This window comes from Chlamydotis macqueenii, chromosome 2, assembly GCF_036417535.1.
Source record: "Chlamydotis macqueenii isolate bChlMac1 chromosome 2, bChlMac1.mat, whole genome shotgun sequence".
NCBI classification, from domain to species: Eukaryota; Metazoa; Chordata; class Aves; order Otidiformes; family Otididae; genus Chlamydotis; species Chlamydotis macqueenii.
The window spans coordinates 124853287-124872354 of NC_141557.1; the positions used below are offsets into that span (position 1 = coordinate 124853287).

A 19068-nucleotide genomic window follows, 5' to 3' on the forward strand; every position below is an offset into this window, starting at 1 on the left:
CCAGGGCAGGTATCTGCCTTCCTGGCATCCATCTTTCTCCCTCGTTTGCTGGCATCGTTCCCTCTACCTTGCTGGCCCCCTTTCTCTCCTTTGCTTGCCGCTTGGTTTCGTTTCTGTGATTGCTGCTCGGGACAGGCTGTATTGGTCGTTGGGACATCGGGTGGTGAGAAAACATACATTGTTCGTTTTGTACATTTTAATATCCTTATATTCTGTTATTATTGTAGCTTTACCTTGTTATTTTAGTAAATTATCTTAATCCCAACCCATGAGTTTTCCTTCCTTCCCAATTCTCTCCCCCATCCCACTGGGGAGGGGAAGGGTGAGTGAGAAACTGTGTGGTAATTCGGGCTAAACTGTCACAACTTGACTGTTAAACACTGTTGATTAATACTGAAATTGCAAAACATTAACCAAAGCTAAGTCAACTGAATGAAAGGGAAAGGAAACATGAAGAGTTCTGGCAGATCAGGGCAAACACCAACATGGAGACCCTGGAAGCACTCTGCTTTTTGTACTTCTTTGTGGAGTGAAACTGACTGCAGCACATTGGGAATCATTTTGCAAATACTTGATCACTTGTAGTTTTTCTTCAATATTGCCATAAGGCATTTTTAGTAACATTTTTGTGAGGTCAAAGCATTGGCTAGAACAAAGAGAAGTATGTACTACAGTTGCTTTTAAACAAATGAAATCTACTGTTGTAATAAATGTGTTGTAAGCCTGTGCTTAGATCTATAGGAATGAACACTCCCTGCCTAGTTTTCCCCTTTCAATACAGTCTAAAGTGTGAGACAACAACAGACAAAAAAAGGACACCTAGTGTAGTATTAACAAACCCTGCACTTTTAACAAGCCATCCCACGATACCAAATTACAGCTTTTATGTATTAAATCTTCCAAAGGCCATATCTACCCTGTTATGCCGCAAGCATCTCCAGTGCCATCTCCTGAGAAGTAGGCTTTGCTACTATTAAAAAAGACTTCAAGGTGCAGCTATTACAATAAACAATAATATCTTACTTTCTTAACGTCGAACCAGTTAGATCTCAAGGAAAATTAATTGTGTCTTTCTGTTTTCATAAAGGTTTTTTTTTTTACAGGAAGGAATAGGTAAAAAATTAAGTGTTTTTTTGTAAGCAAGCTTGTACCAACAACTGCATGCACTTGTTTTCCAGAATCACAAGGGTGATTTATTTGTTTGAGCCTTCCACAGTTACCTTTAGGTTTGAAATTTTCCTTCTGGCATTTTTCTCAAGGCCATGTAACTGGACTTGCTGTGGCAATGTATGCTGATCTTTTTTCTGCCTCTTTTTTGCTGACTTTTGATAAAACAAGGCCTCCCTGCTGTCTGTATCTTCATTGAAGTGATCACTACTCTTTCTTTTTGGAGTAAAGATCCTGGTTGTTCCAGCTAACTGATTCCAGAGCTATCTCCTACAAATACCAATGTGAGGTCTGGCAGGATGTCATCGTGCATTGAGAACTGGATCCCTTTCCCCTAGAAACAGCAAACTCTGAAGCAGCGGTTGTCGGAAGGCAGAGACTAATCATCCACACATATAAGTATACTCTACAGGTTAGAGTGATTGAGGAGGTTGCTGATAACTTGTGCAATAAGAAATTAATGAAACTTTTATTTCAGAGCTCCTAACATTACAATTCACATGAAATTCTGTTTTCAACTCAACTGAATTTTAATAGTTTATAAACCACTTACTGACATTGTTTTTCACTGGCAATTCCTGAGAAAATCTGATAGCCTGCCAAAGTAATAACATCACATTACTATTCCGAGCAAAGGACCACACCGCACCTGCAACCCTAATCTATGCTCTATTGGGAACTGGTATGTACCAAAAACTTGTACTGGCTTCAGGGGAAGAGAGGATAGCAGGCTGGGCTTCCTTTCACCGTTACCATATATTCAACACAAAGCTCCACAATCCGATTTCTACCTTCTTTGGGGTCTCAACATAAACAGTTACTACACACCACTTCTGTCAATATGTGAGACAAAGATCTGTCCCGTCTCATCCAGGAAAGAGCCTTCATGCTGCTAGATCATGGAATTAGGGATCTTGGTTAAAAGGTAGAGTTTACTGGAGAAATTTAAGGTTTCAAATCCTGATAATGAAATACAAGTAAAGCATTGATTAAAAGCTTTGGATAGATTGCCCATTCTTTTCTTCTTTTTTTTTTTTTTTTTTTTAAGTAGTGAAATTATGTACCAAGCCACCACATTCACAGAAAATGAAGTACTCAAAATTTATGAAGTACTGGTCTTAGAGTTTTAAAATATGTTTAAATGTTCCCTTTGTGTTTATAGTATATGAAATCATATTTAAATCATACTTAAAAATTGATAAGTCTATTTTGTCCACTGATCCTCCACAGGGGACATTTTGAGAACAACTATAACCCTGGTAGATTCTAATTTTCAATTTAAAACCTGCATGTTAATATTTCTGTTCCACAATTACTTCATCTGTTTTGAGAAAGCCAGTCTAAACACCACGGTATTTCTGAACGAGCTGGGCCAATCCCATTAATTTGTTCAGGTTACTGCTTTGGAAAAATTTCCACTTGGCATTTATGTTGCAGGGATTTCTTCTAGGTTCACCCCTTTTCATTTCATCTTACAATTCTCTTTAAAAAAACATAATTTTCAGCTTCAAGGCCCCTAAGAAAAAATAAAACCACAAAAGACTATTTTGTCAAAGAAACCCCCTACATCCCAGGAAAGCTCACTTCCTCACTTGCAAAGCATCAAGTGGTTGTAGCTGTTTCTGCATCTGAACAATTTTTTTCCTCTTACCCAACTTACACTGCATAAGTGGTAGTAAAATCCACAGAAAAAGACATTTATTTTCCATTAGGCAGACCTCTTTTGCTCCATTACCGTCATCCATACAAAAATACACTTAGTAAAAGGCTAGCAATGATACATAGTATAGAGCTGATGATAGTTGATTTCTATATTCAATAATTCCCCTTAAAAGGAGCAATCACCTCACTGGAGTCATTAAAGAAGCAGTTGTCATTCATACTGCCTGCAGAATTAAATTCACCACTAGTTCCTAAGGCTTCTCCTACAATGTGGTATGATTCAGATGGATGGTGTCTTCCATAACTTTTATTTTCTACTTGGTAGTTATGAAATTTATTCAGTTATCAGTCTTTTCTTGATTGACATACTGGGGAGTCGTGTCTGTGGAATCCAGATCTCCCAAAGCAACTTCTTGTCAGCTGCTTTTCATGTAGGAGGCCCGCTACACAAAAAAACTGAGACAAACTTGGAAAATGTGAATAAGAAGACATACCTTTTTCTAATTCCTCTGATAACATTTGAACAGACTCTTCATTGTTGATTGGATGGCATTGTGTTTTTTCTTATTAAGTATTCTGCAAAATCTGGAGTCTTCTACAGATCTCTCTCTTTTACACTTGCAATGAATTTCTGGGGAAAAAATTTGCTCTCTTAGGGAGAATGCTTGCTGCTATTCATTCCTTCACTTTCTTCAGCAATGTTCCGTGAAATATGATCCACTCAAAAGTGGCTAGGGTGAAAACTGATTCTTTTTCTTGAGCTACATGGCACTGCATATCCTTTTCAGTGTAACTGTGCAAATCATGCTCTTTGTGGCTAGCAGCATCATGATCCCATACACTTTTAATAGTCTTCTCTGATTCATAAATCCACACAATTTCATTTTTTTTTCTGGTCCTTCTCCCCTGCTCAGTTGAATCATGACAGAAAATTTTCTTTGTGATATTTTCTGAAGGGATCTGCAGTTAATTTTTTCTAGACTGCTGTCTTATGAATATTTATAGCATCTGTTTTGAGTTCCCCAATGATCATTTATACATCAATAATATCAAGTTCCTCCATCTTGTCAGCTGTATCAAAGTTGCCTATTGTTCCAGTGGGAAACCTCTTTGATATATAACACTTGACAAATCTTTTCATTTGCTTGCAAGAAATGATTAGGAGATTTTCATATCTGTCTTTTATTGGCCCTGAAGGGCTCCAACCAAAATAATTTACAACCCTTTTTGTGACTGACATCACTTTTGTACATCTTTTTAATGCCTGGCACTTTGACTGCTCAGATTTAAGTACAGGCATAAGCACAGGTATATAATTATTTGCCTGATTTAATAGTCATTTCAGGTGTTTACCTGTGATTCTATTTTCTGCCACTTCTTCTTCTGCTGTCTTGATAACCTCTCATCCAATATCTCTGAAGAGATTCACCTTTGATTATTTGCCTTTGGTGATGAGATCCCGCGTGACTTCATCAGTTTGTTCTTGCTGTTCTAGAAAAAACCTAATACGCTCTCCACCAGACAGGCACAGGGAATCTGAGCTTCTCCACGCTTTTTAATAATATTATTTTTATATCATCCTCTATATTATGATAATTAAAATGCCATTTTTACTGAAGAGATGTTGTAAGACTGTGATGTTTCTGATTGCTTTCTTTGCAATTTATTTTTCTGTTTTAATTGGTGTCATTGCTGCTCACTGGCCATAGCTGCTCTGCTTTTCTCTTTCTTGCCTCCTGAAAGGAGGAATAAAACATGGTCTCATTGTTTCTCCATTATACCATCTGGTGATGCCAAAACTGCTTTATAAATGTTTGTGTGGAGATATACATTACCACCACAGGATGATCTTGCCAATAAATACACAAGCCATTTTCCACCATCTTCATGTGATCCATTTCTAAGCACGTCACTACTGCGTGGTCTGCAGCATTCTGTCTCTGTGTGTGCATTCCTTTCACATAGGCCAAGGAGGATGTCGTGCTAACTTAATAAAGTCCTCTGGGTTATTTTGTTTTTCTTTTTCTTCTTCGTGCTATCCTTCTGTTAGGGACATAGTACTGCACAACTGTTATGTTCATGCACAGTATCTGGAGTTTCATGTACAGGGCATTACCCATAACTCAGTCGCAGTTTCCTGTGACTTTTCACTCTGATGGGCTCAGCTCGCTCTTCCTACTGCACGGATCGTCATTTCTTGAGCCTGATGCAATCTGTACTTGACCATCTGGCCTCACTTAGTTTTCCAGTTTTCCTGTGATTATTTTTTTACTTTTTTTCAGCATGTAGAATCAAATGTACCTTCCATAATTCCATACGCAAGAAAAAGGGATCCTTCAGCAGAATTTTTTTCGAAGTATAGGCTGCTTTCAAGGGGAAGTTTTGACTCTCATCTGTCAAACACACTGATTATAGAGTGTGTCACTATCTGTGACTCTAAAAGTCTGAGATTCAAACGGACCAGATCTCTCCTCTGAACTTAGAGCTTCATAGAGATTTCAGACTAGGAACTAGAAGGAAAGAGGTGACTTCATGCATAATTTTTGGGTTCACTGTCAGCTTACGATTACCAGCTGAAAGTTCATTATTGTAATTTCAAGCACACGGGAGTTTGCTTCTTAGTTGAACAGTTAAACTCTCCAACAGAGATAGACAAAATTAAGTTTCTGAATGAACTTCCAGGCATTCTGCTACATTTTTCAAAGTTTTTTTTCTATATTGATCAGCACTGTGCAAGTAACCAGGTGCTGTTTGAATATGCACAAGTGATAATACGACCTGCAGTTCTGAACTCAGCACTCGCAGAATGTATGCATTGGTGAGCAGTTATTTGATCTTAACTTTACAATTTGATCTAGTCATCATTGAGATTTGCTGTAAGAATGACTGCTTGCAACCAAAGGGACAATCAGATAACTTTGTTAGAATTGTCTAAGGAAAAATATGTAAATACATTGTTTAGTAAGCTAATAAAAAATATTGTTGTGAAGTTTGTATAAAAGTCTTCCCAGAAAAGTTAATAAATATACAGATGAATTCTTACCTTGCACATAAAAGTGGCCATGATAATTCAGGGAAAGAGTAGAATTTGTAAGTGGATAAATTATGTTATTGTAATGCTGAGCAGTAATATTCTTTTGGCAGATGTAGGTGAGGTAAATGGTGATATGACAAAAAGCAAATGGAAAGTTGGGTAGGTTACTGAAGATTACAAAAATTGTGGAAAACTTGATAATGACCTAGAAAAGTAGCATTTCTTATGCAAAGAAGTCTAAGTGGAGAGCAAGAACATGCTGGATTTTAATACGTGGCCACATCTTGTATGCAGATCCTCTTTTAATTCTATGCAGCTTCTTCTGGGTTTTCAACTACTTTTAACCTTTTAAGAAAAACATCAGGTCATTATGGACAGCACAATTAAGAAATGTACTTATTGTGCAGTAGTGGTCAGAAAAGTTAATTAGATGTTAGGCTGCATTAAGAATGAGACAGAGAATAAATAGGAAAAGATAACATCTTCTTTTATGTATGCTGATATTCCAAACTCATCTTGAATACTGAATTCACTTCACATTGTATTATCTCAAAAAAAAAGAAGTTGTAAAAAATAAAACTATCTGGAAAAAAAAAAAAAGCAATGAAAGGGATTCATTAGCATTATGAACAAGTGAGGTAATTACATTAGAAGGGAGCAAAAAGTCCAGGGCTATTTCAGATGGAAAGATGTTGAAGATGCAGTAGAGATATGGGTAGAGGAGATATAGAGGAATCATGCAAACAAAACATGATAGCAGGGAGACTGAACCGATTATGCCATTTGTGCCTTCTTCTAATAACAGAAAAAATGAACTGTATGATTGCTTTCTGTGATTAAACAGTAGATTCATAATGTTCAAAAGGAAATTCTTTCTCTTTCTGTAATGAAAAGTTAACTTGTGGTATGCAATGGTGCAAGAAATTGAGCAAATAGCTTAGTGTGATGCAAGGATGGATTTCAGTGCCAAGAGGGAATAACTAAATGCAATCACATGGAATAAGATAAAACAACAGAGGTCATCAATCCTAATGTTGTTAACCATAAGCCATTCATGTTACCAGCATTCATTTTGCTCATTGTTACTACAGCTGTGCTTTGAGGGAACAGTATCACGACATCAGTAAGATCATGATAGGAGATTAAAACCCCTCTCAAACAGTATCCTGAGCTGTGACCATCAGTGTGTTCCCACATGTCATCTCCTAAATCTCTGAACGGTGGAGACCACTGTTGTGGTTTTCTTTAGTGAGGGGGGGCCTAAGGTGGTAGCTTCTGTAGGAAACTGCTAGAACTCGCTCCCCTTTGTTCAGTGGACTCGGCCGGGCCTAGGGCGGACCCGCTGCTGGCCAAGGCCAAGCCGATTGGTAGCAGAATGTTCTGTGATAACGCCTCTGTGATAACATATTTAAGAAGGGGAAAACAGAAAAAAAAAAAGAGAGAAGAGAAGATGTGAAGAAGCTGAGCAGGGGCAGAGGCGCAGAGGGGGAGGCACAGGCCTCATGGGCCTTGCAGGCCTCACCGTCTGGCCTCTCGCCAGGTGGCCAACTGGGCCCGACTCGGCCCTGCTGCTGGTTATCTTGTTCTCTGTCTCATTATCCTGCTGTTTGTAGTAATAAATGAATAGTTTTCCCCAAGTTGAGTCTGTTGTCTGTTTTGCCCGTAACAGTAACTTTAAGGATTTCTCCCTGTCCTTATCTCAAACCTCGAGCTGTTTTTCTTATATTATGTCTCCCTATTCTCTCGAAGGGTGGGGGGAGTGAGAGAGAGACTGCGTAGTCTGGTCCTGATCGGGGCTGAACTACGACAACCACTAACCTGAAACCAACCTCGGACTCCTTGACTGTGCTCATGCTGGAATGTACTCTTTGCCCCTCTTCCCCACGCTTCTTGCACGGGTCATAGCATTTGGGACTATCCAGGCAAATTACTGCAGTGGCTCTGTAGCGTTGATTTATTGATTGCATTAAAGGGTTGTAGCTTAGGACTTTTAATAATTTCCACAGTATCATAACACACTGCCCATGGTTGTCACTTATCCCTTCTCAACAGAGAAATTTGCACTGCGTGCAAGCATGACATTGCTCTGGGAACTAAAAAGGCAAGGAAATCACCAGTGTGTAGCTCAGAGGTACTGCCTCCTGAAGAAATAAAACAAACCCACAGCCAGAGGAACAGTCACATTGCACCTGAGGTTCAGTTTTGACTTTTCTTTCCAGCAGAAAGCCACAGAGCAGAGCTTCAAGCTGCTCCTGAGAGGCTTCACCCTGCCCCGTGCTGAGCGCTCTGAAGCCCAGTCCAGCCCTGAGCCTGACAGCTGGTTGACTTCTCCATTCGGGACCAAGTTTCTGGAGAGCTCAGGGAGGGATTTTTTTGAGCTCTCCGGGGTGTAAAAATATTATGCTTCATCTTGGATTGATTCCTTGCTAGGTGGTGCAACAAGTCCCTGCACTGAGGCAAAGGGAAGAGCAGATACCATCTCCCCACTCCCCTGTATACATGTTTTTGGTGGGAGCTGGTCCCACGAGCATTCTAGAGAGCCCCACCACCTGCATTCTCCCTCCCCAAGCACAGGTGCTATGAAGGTCCCTGTTTTTCAGCCATATTACATAGAAGAAAGGGTCCTTGCACAGCCACAATATCAGGGACAAAGTATTCATTTGGTAAGGGTGCCCACAATATGAATGAGCCTACGTAGGAGGAGATTCGTAACACTGACTTGAATGCTGAGCTATTGGTTGCTATGGAGTTCAACTGAAGTGGAAAGTGACAGCAAAAAACCTCATCATATTTGGATATAGAAGAACCTCAAGCAGAAACATAACATGGGGAATATTTTTATGTCTTTAAGAAAGCCACTGAGAGGCAATTTTTGCATGATAAAAGAATAGACAGATGTAGTTTCTTTCTGCAGGCTGGTACATTTCCCCTTCCCTGGCAACAGCAGAGGCTTCCAGCTCACTCCAAGTGGGAATTCAAAGCCAGCAAGATATCTGTGGGTGACTGGCCTCCGTTCAGTTATAAGTTAAGCAGTGGATTTCTGATGTTGTTAAATATAATTCAGGCCTCAGTTTATTCTACTCTATTCTTTGTATCCAGTGCACTGTTGGACTAACCATTTCCAGAAAAAAAAAAAGATAAATCAGTACACTTATCTATCCAGTCTGTTATCCTGTATGTAAAGTTATTTTGGAATTGTATTTATAGACTCACACAGATGCTGTGGGGAAAAGCTTGCTATCTTTTCATTACAAAACAGGAGTGACGCCTGTCTGAAGCTGACATACTGGAGCAGCCTAAGATAGCTACACTGGTTGTGACAGAAGAATAATTTGTAACTATGACATGAACTTAATGCAACCTGTATTTTATTCAGTAGGAGTTTTATCTGCATATATTCTGATTCTACAGAGAAATGAAAAACAATCTGTAGCTTAACTTTGACATGGCAAAGAAAGAACTGTACCCCACAAAATAAGAAAAAATCTCAGATTGTTGTGTAAGAATTTCTCCAGTTTGCATGCTGGTGAATTATTCATATTTTTGCAGCTAATGCATTTAAATGGCTTTGAATTGTTCTATTAAGAAAGTTACCCACGGCTGGTCAAAATATTTGTTGCGAACATTTGCTGTGAATGCAGCCCATTTTCTCTGTGAATTGTAGACAAGCCATGCTAATTTCTGCACACATATGCGCTATTCAGACCTCAGACGAATGAGACAAACAAGCCCTTTTCAGTGCATGAGTCAGCTGTGAGCTCCTCTGTTCCACTGTTCATCTTCTCTGGTGCAGGATTAGTCAAGTGAGTCACCATGTTTATTCATTTTGCAGTTAATCTTCCTGGTTATTCTTCAGCCAAGGACTGCCCAGTATTGTGTGGGGTTCATATGAAGGGCCTTTCCTCACCAAAAGGTCATAAAATGTGAAGATCAGGTCTTTCAGTGGTTGGACTGACTGCTATTTCCCTCTGATGCCAAAGAGGCAGGGTAGCTGCTCGTGATCATGAGTTCGAATCAAGACATGAATCCCCAAGGACTGTATGTCAGTATTTTCCAGTGCTTTTTTTCAACAGAAGTGAGTTTTAAATTTCTAAAATAAATACATATATTTAAAAAACCCCAGATGTTTCTAAGAAGCTGGGGCTTTCTTATCTATACTTCATGAGCAGAAAGAAGAATTTAATCTACTGAAATAAATGACTCGGTACGATTTATGAAAGCCTGTACAAAACCCAGTGCTGACTGGGTTCCAAGGGCTTTTCCATGAACACCATAACTTGGCTGCATGTGAGAGCAACACAAAATGCTCCTTCCTGGGTTCTCCCTCCTTCACCAGCATCAATCTTCTTGCTGTTCATGTCTCCCTTGCTAAGCCCTTCCTTACAGCCTCTCTAGCTTTGATTAGCTCAATCATGTGGGGCAACCTGAACATATCGTTCTGGTGCTTCTTCTTTCTGCTCCCCCTTCTGCACATTACTCCCAGTGGGAATCCTTCTCACAGAGCAGTGCCGGCTCTCCTCCCGGCACTAGAAGCTCAACGTGCATCTCTCCTCTCTCTTGGTGATTTACTGTGTGGGGAGGGAACAAAGCAAGATGTGGTCTCTTACCTGGTTTGTACCTATGCTGTGTTCATAGCTTGTTAAATGTCGTTCAGCCTTGACCATAGCTTTTTTTTTTTGTGAGGTGTAATACACTGTCTTCTCTTCCAAAGTGTTCAAACAGACCAAATGAAACCAGTTTTACGTTGCTCAGTCTTTTGTTAGCTTATGTTAAGTACGATGGTGTTGCAAGTTCACTTCTTTGTTACATTTAAAATGTGATAAATTCATTGATTTGGTATCCCAAGCCATTTTTTTAACAAGTAAAGAAATCCCTTTCATGTGCATTTGCATTTAACTAAGCTACCTTTCCAGTATTACAGGGGAGAAGCGCTTACTGAAACTGTCAAGATAACGACACTGGTCCAAACTTTGTTAGCCTGCTGTCTCATGGGATAGGCAGGATTTTTAGTGACAGTTTGTTTTTGCTTGCTACCAGGCAAACTTAATGGCTTCAGCTGCCAGTACTTCTGTACATTCATGCTTTTAACCATCTGAAAAATCCAATTAATTTAACCAGCATGCCTAAAACAGAGCCTATGCTTAACTGTTCAGAAACGGTAATGTCAAATGTCTTTACTGAAGCTATCTTCTCCAAAAGTGTCGCTTTCTTGCAGAGTGTCTAATTTGACCCTTTATTTTCCAACAGTCCCTCAGCTTTATTATCCCTGTGTCTCTTCAAAATGACTGGTGGCAGAGACATGCAAATAGATCATTTAATTTCCCTGCAATGTCTTTATCCCCTTTAATTGTTCCCATTGCACCCTGGTACTCCACTGAGCCTTTTGATTCTCTCACAGCCTGCTTACACCTCTTATAATTAAGTAATTTCTTCTTATTTATTTTCATGTTATGCCTTTGGCTAATCTCTCCACCAAATCCCTCAGCTAAACCATCTTCATTTTTGTTTTACATTATTGTTCCTTACCACTAGCTTCTGTTGGGCTAACTTCCCATTTTCCAACAGATATTTGAAGAGCCTCTTTTGTGGTAAAGCAGATAGGCACTTTCCATTCAGCCAAAGCAGATAGGCACTTTCCTTCCCTCCTATTTTTTTTGTCTTTCCCGGGCTTGTGCAAATCTTTTGTAACTCATTACTGGCTCACTTCAGGAGGCTCCATGCTGAATCCTTACAGCACCTTATGCATTTCCCTTTGTGTAATAGTAATTTATTTCACTTTTCTTTTTTTTTTTGTTTTGTTTTTGTGAGAGGGTTAAAGTGGTGGGGAGGGACGTTGGAGGAAGAAAGGGAATATTAAGCAAAGGAACAAATGAGATGAACTAAGAGAAAGTGGTTCTGTGTTCATGCATAGAAAATGATTTGGATGCAAATCAGTCACACAGCTGAATGATTTGTCTCAAAGCTTCAAGATTAGGGAGCAGAGGGCTCCAGCCTCAAGTGGCACTCTGTCTGATTTCTATCCAGACCCTGCATTCAGAAAACAGCGTGCCTGCAAACAGCCCACCTGGAGGACTTGTGTCTGCTTTCATGTCTCCTTGTACTCATCTGAAAAACGTCTTTGTGTTCACTTTGAGTTATTTCCTACATCATGACTTAGGACTGCAAGTATGTAGAGAAGGGAGGGTTCTGGGCAGGGGACAGCCAGAATAGTTACACACTAAAAGAAGTGAGTGCCACATCTCCTGGGCAAATAATTTCTACTGAAAATACAGGGAAGTACAGGTGATAAATTGCTTGATAATGTGGTAATTTATGTAGACACTTAAACAAATATTGTTGTCCCTAAGACAGAATCTGAGAGGGAGATTTTGCTCAATCAAATGAAGTATTTCATTGTGATGTAGAATTTAAGTGGATTATAGAAGGTGCCTTATATACACCATTTTCATACAGCCCTACTGAAATCATCACACAGCCTTTAAAGGCATCAGAGGTAGCAGGATCATGAATATGAGTTTGTATCTTCTATTAGGGAAACTTCTTCCCAAAAATAAAGGATGAAGTCTTTTCTGATCTCAATGTGGCCCTATTTTCACATCTTCAGTAAATAAGATTTCTGTTCATTTTAAGATGCCCCGTCCCCAGAAACATTCAAGGCCAGGCTGGATGAGGCTCTGAGCAACCTGATCTGGTTGGAGATGTCCCTGCTCCTTGCAGGGGGGTTGGACTAGATGACCTTTGAAGGTCCCTTCCAATCCAAACTATTCTATGATTCTAAGATTTGCAAATGTGGGGTTAAATCAAGCTCTGAATTAGTCCATCTTCCCCAATCTAGCCTGAAAGTCTATGCATGAATGATGGTATCATTGTGTGTTGATGTCAACAAGAGTGCAGAGAAGGCTGGCATGTGTGTGAGTACTCCTTCAGTTTGTCTGTTTAGCACAGCTTCCCCGTGCGATTCAAAAAGTTGTCCTGTTACTGCAAATGAGGGAGGGGTGGTCTGGTGTCCAGCAGCAACAGCGTTAAATACCTTTAAGCTCTATGTATTGCAAGTTGCCTCAGCAATTATACTTCAGAGAAGCTTCTAACTTAGGCTTCTAACTTAGGCACAGCTCAGAAACAGCTTTTCAAGGGACCGTGTCTTTAGAGAAGGAATGTACATTTCCACTCGAAACCTGCTGAGAGAAAAGGAAAGAATAAGAAAACACTTCAGCATTTACTTCTAATGGAAATTTATCATGTGTTGCTCCCTTTCAGGGGTAGAGGTCTTGATGGTAGAGAAGTTTGTTTTGACTGCACATAGTTTTTTTCTCTCAGGCAGAATTTGAAACAACGCTCTTGTTGGCTTAGATGACTTGTTTCAAATTAAAGAAAACAGCAGAAAAGGATTAAATTAAAATCTCCATGGGAGAACACAGTGTGGGCCTTTCCTGTAATAGATCTTGGGCCTCATCAAAGTTTGAGAATTATGCAGAGGTAAATCAAACTGCAATAGCAGTATGCTGCAGTTTCATTTTACAGGAGGTTAAGCTGTACTTTCTGAAGCTTTCCTTGCTTGTTGCTCTCTAAAAGAATCCATTGTTTGTAAATATACTTAACAGGAAGGACAGATGATGAGAGGGCCTGATTCAGCTTAATGAGGTATAAATATGGAATATGACATTAAAGTGTCCAACTCTCACTTTTGTAAAATGCATGAGATGGAAGTAGAGAGCAATCCAGGCTTCTAAGTACAGATTTTCACATTAAAGAAAACATTTCAACATTTCCTTCTCTGTCACTTGCTATCTCCTTCAGGGCTTCCAAGATTTCTAATTATTCTCCCTGAGCTGAGGGAAGCCTTGCAGCCAGCCTATTGGTAGCCGCTAATTAATAAAGAGTTCAAATTTTGAGTGGATGCAGCTATTTTCCATGTTGCATTTCGTTCACAGAAACAAGATAACAGTCAAACTTTATTGTGCAAAGCCTTGAATCATTCTTCCACTCAAGCAGGAAGCCAGGGAGCCTAGTTATAACTATACCATTTATATTAATATCATACTGATTTATTTCCTTTTCTGATTTTCTTCTTTATAATAGAAAGAAAAGAAGGGAAAAAAGATCCAAACAAAAAAACTAGTAGAGTATATCCAAAGGAGCAGGGATTTAAACTCATAGCATGAATCCATTTCATTTCACCACAGAAAAATATTTTCCCAAAGTAGCTTAGCTAAAATGTATTGTAAGGAATGCCAGAAGAATCCAAAAGATTTAATTCAGGGTTTATTTTATCCACCAGTGAGCAGGACTTATCACATCAAGCAGAGGAATGTAAGTTTTGGAGGAAGAGCGCTTTAGTGACACCTCTGAAACAACTCTCTCTTCAAATGAATTCTACCAGAATAAATCCCCGACACTTGCTCATGCCGCATCCACAGCAAAGCTGAGTGTCTTGAGGTTTGAAGATAATGGCAACCATTGATGGTTTTTGGTTTTTTTTCTGCTTTGGCTTTAGGAACTCCTTCATAGATATCCTTCGGGCTATTCTACTGTCCTTGGAAGTGCTCATCGAAGATCAGGAGCTTCAGATAAATGGCTTCATTCTAATTATAGACTGGAGCAACTTCTCCTTCAAGCAAGCCTCCAAGCTTACGCCGTCTATCCTCAAATTGGCCATTGAGGGGTTACAGGTAGGTGGAGGGTAATACATGTACCTCCAACTGTTATTGCTGCAGACAGAGGGAGAAAATAATCCAGAATGCTTTAGTGTCCCATCTACTTGCAGCATAGATTGATTTTGAGATGTTTCATTTTGACTGTCTTTGGCTCTTATTTCAGCTGTAAATCAGTATAACCAGTATGTGTGTTACTTACCGCAGCATTAAGAAGGACAGTTAGAGATTTGAGTTTTAATCCATCCAAGAATTCAGAGGGATTAAAATCCAGCAGCATCTGCCTTCTGGAGTGTGCAGTCCAGCACATCTGTATGCAGAGGGAGGGTGGCAGAAGAAAGCAACTCCCTCAGCAGATGGAAGTGCGCTGTCGTGTTCACACGGACGCATTTGAGTTGGAGGGAAATGAGGAAGAGGGAGGACAGGCACCCTGTTGTGCCCTCATTCTGACTGCCTTAATTTGTCACACAGGATTGCGTTACATTATGGTTCAGACTGTTCAGGGGCTGCACATCCACTTGGTGCTTGCAAATAAATAGCAGCAAGTTAAAACCACGTGCTGTTACAGGGGTAGGTGGAAAGTGAGGACAAAGTGTCTGAGGCCTGATGAAACAACTCGAGGATGAAGATAGGCTGTGGTGCTCAAAGAGGACTTCGATCCTTTCCACTAGAGTCTGAGCCACTCTTTACTGTTAGACCTGAGATGGATTTTTAGGTTTGAAGTAGTCTGACACAATCTTATTAATTGTGAGCATTTGACAAAATCTGAGTACTATTTAGGTTGGAGGGACCTCTGGAGATCACCTTATCGAACCCCCTGCTCAAAGCAGGGCTGACTGAATCTTAGACAAGGTTGCTCAAGGAGCACATGTTTCATCTAGCTCCATATTTAAAAAGATTTTCTAAGTCACTGTTCTTCCATTTTATTTTTAGTACTTTTCAGGTATCCTGCAGTCATAAATACCTCAGAAATAATCTTCCCTGGTGTGTTTGTGTCTTATCTTTAACTCATACACTAGAAAGAACAATTTGTTCAACTAATTTTTTGACTAACAGATTATCTACAATTAGATCATGATTATCTCTATGTTATTATTAAAAAATGAGGTAGAAAAATCTGGCAGCAATTTTAAGTCTGTGTTGCCTTTTGTGGAGAATTTTAATCTATTCTAACAAATTAGAAATTCAAGCTGTGCAATTAGTCCCTAGGACAATACCTTATCTTCTCCTGCTGCTACTATCACTTCATCTGCCACATTCTGTGGTTCAAAAAAAAAACAATCAACCCTCCAGACAGAAGGAAGAGAAAGCCAAGTGACATTCATTAGGAAATCAAATTCCTGCAAGGTGTCCTTGTGCCTGTCCAAATTTTACAGTTCCAACTCTTCAGTAAGAGGGCAGTCCAGCCTTCATCCTGTCTGATTTCTGGCCACAGCACCGTCAGGTTGTCTGCCTACTGCATGGGAATGAGGGAACATGTCCACCTTATGGCAGCTCCAGCTCTGAGTGGTGGAAAAGAAAATTATCGTTGTCAAAGCCAGTTTCCCTCACTGTGCCTGTTCATGGGCCCTTGCAGTTCTTGGCAACATTATGTTTCTGGAAGTACCAAAGCCTGGAAGTACCAAAGATCATCTTATGATGGTTTCATCAGCCTGACATCCTGTGCTGGGCAATTTAAAGAGGTTGTCTTTCTGGTTAGTGGGCAGGCATTTAGTTCCTCATTTAAAGTCACATTACTGTAATCTTCTCCATGATAAATAGAAATATAATTATCTCCCTAAAAAGTACAAATTAGGATAATGTGTCCTAGACTTTTCTAACCACTGGTGGGCTTGACAAGTTGTAGGAGTTGTAAATGCTGCACTCTGATTTGCTAGGCTTAGAAGCGATTTGTTCACGCTTATAAAGCACATATTTATCAAGCAATGTTGGGGGGGGCGGGGTTGGGGGTGGTTTTTTGGCTCTCTTCATTGCTGTTGAAGTATCTTCATTAGGACTTTGTCTTATTATTATTTTAAAAGAACTACTTTTATAGTAATGGAAAATTTATGTACAATGTAATTGAAAAGCAGGCAAGACCTACATACAGAAAAAGAGGACTCACAATATGAGTTGCATTGGAGGTCACTGAAGGTGGAAAAGTCAGGTTCTACTCTCATGAGATGATGTCTGAAAAAATAGAGATTGTTTTAGTTCTGTGTTGTTTCTCACAGCTAAGGCATTGTGCATGTGCAGATGCTCAGACAGGCAGATTAGATGGCTATCCTAGTCCTTTCTAAGATGAGATTTTCAATCATATTAAGTCCTATGTAAGTCTAGTAAAGTGGATGGAAGGGAAATAATTCTCTCTTACAATTTCTGGTGGGGTTGAACCCATATGTTCACATGCTGGTATCTGAGCCAGGAAATTCTAACCTCTCTGTCTGTAATAGTCATTCTAATGCCATAGTTGAACCATTTTCCTTTAGCTTGTTAAGCTCTCATCTGATTCAGTTTCTCAGACCATTGCTTTCTGAAATACAGAGCTGCTAAAAAATAAACAGCAGGGAATTTAATAATTTAAATTTATGCGTTTGGTACTTTTTCTTACTTTCAGATTGCTTAAAGCTAATTAATATATTGGCAGTTATTTTTTTTGCATTTGTACTCAATTTATTTTTTTCCTTGCTGCTGCCATGCACTATCAGTAAGTGCAGAGAACAGAGCACAGGTGCACAGGTTAATTCATCCTGTGTTGCAAGACCAACACTAGTCAAATCTTATAGACTTAGCTGCAAAGATCAAAATGATGCTCAGTTCTGAATACTGTAAAGTACGTAAACGCCCAGGGAGATGAAGTATGAGTTACCTCACCACATGGCTGAAAGCACATTTTGCTCAATAATACTCTCTGTTCTGTTTGGATTTCTGTGTACATTGCATCACACAAGATAGTTCATTACAACTCAGCAGGGCACCTACTCTGTTTCTCAGTTGTTTAATGACCTAAAAGTAGCCTTATGACTCCACTTTAAACAACAGTTGTTCAGATGCTAAACAAGTATTTGCACGGTATGGCAACGCTCATCATGCCACAGCAGCAGAAAGACAAATATGTTTTTGGTGCCTGAACCATCTCTGTTTAATGAGCTCTGCTCTTTTATCACAAGGCAATTACTACTGTATGCTTTGAGCTCATACCATACTCCTTCCTAGACCTTACTGATATTTTGAGTTTTAACACATTAAAGAGAAGATTGTCACGTGGATGGAAAGGTGGGGAAAGAGCTGGATATAAAATGAATCTATTTTGCCAATAACTTGATGAGTTTTGACTTCTGATCCTTATTCTTTTAATGTGAACAGCTTTTCCCCTTCACAGCATATTTCTCCCCTCTGTTCTCTTCGTCTGTGAAGTTATACTTCTCTGTGTGTCACATTTATCTTATAATTATCCTATGATGGCAGACAAAATTTAATTGTGGCTTAAGTTAACCAGAGACTGATCTTTTGGCATTTTGCGCAACTGTTTAGAAGCATCAGAGTCTAACGGCAAAGGTAAGAAACCCATGTTGCAACCACAAAGCAGGTAAAAAAAGGTCACTTCTTAGTATGCAGGATGTTTGCTACTGATCACTGCATTTGAAAACCTCTGATAAACATGGGAATTAGAGCTTAAGTGTAAGTGTCACAGTGAACAGAGTCTAGGTGTCCAGTGAAGCCCAGACATTTTTTTTTTTTTTAGTGCTCGTTGGTTTTGGATATACTTGCTTTGCCTCCAGGCAGGACTTCTGATTTTAGGGTGCTCCTACCAATGAGTATAGACAACTACGGTTTGCTTCTGCCTTATCTAGCACCAGAGCTCTGTACTGTAGATTGTGTACCATGCATGCACACAAAATTTAGAAATTCCCCCAGCTAGCACTCCGAGTTGAAATGCAGTAACATAGAATCATAGAATGGTTTGGGTTGGGAGGGACCTTTAAAGGTCACCTAGTCCAACCACCCTGCAAGGAGCAGGGACATCTCCAACTAGATCAGGTTGCTCAGAGGCCCGTCCAGCCTGGCCTTGAGTGTTTCCAAGGATGTGGCATCTCTCTGAGCACCCTGTTCCAGTGCTTCACAACCCTCATTGTAAAAATTTTTTCCTTATATCTAGCTTGAATCTACCTGCCTCTATTTTAAAACCTTTGCGTCTCGTCCTATCACAACAGGCCCTACTGAAGAGTTTCTCCCTATCTTTCTTGTAGGCCCCCCCTTAGGTACTGTAAGGCCACTATAAGGTCTCCCTTGAGCCTTCTCTTCTCCAGGCTGAACAGCCCCAACTCTCTCAGCCTGTCCTCATAGGAAAGGTGCTCCAGCCCTCTTATCATCTTTGTGGCCCTCCTCTGGACTCAGTCCTACAGGTCCATGTCCTTCTTACGTTGCGGGCTCCAGAGCTGGACGCAGTACTCCAGGTGGGGTCTCACCAGAGCAGAGTAGAGGGGCAGAACCACCTCTCTTGAACTGCTGGCCACACTTCTTTTGATGCAGCCCAGGATGTGGTTGACTTTCGGGGCTGCAAGTGCACATTGC

At 39.9% G+C, this 19068-nt stretch overlaps 1 protein-coding gene across 2 annotated transcripts in view; it reads left to right on the forward strand.

Moving 5' to 3' along the window:
* CLVS1 (clavesin 1) overlaps nt 1-19068 on the forward strand; it is a 108963-nt gene that overhangs the window by 26314 nt on the left and 63581 nt on the right. For both annotated transcript variants that reach the window (XM_086740863.1, XM_086740864.1), the window contains exon 3: nt 14358-14532. In XM_086740863.1, the coding sequence (XP_086596989.1) occupies nt 14358-14532 (175 nt within the window). The remainder of the gene's footprint in view (nt 1-14357; nt 14533-19068) is intronic.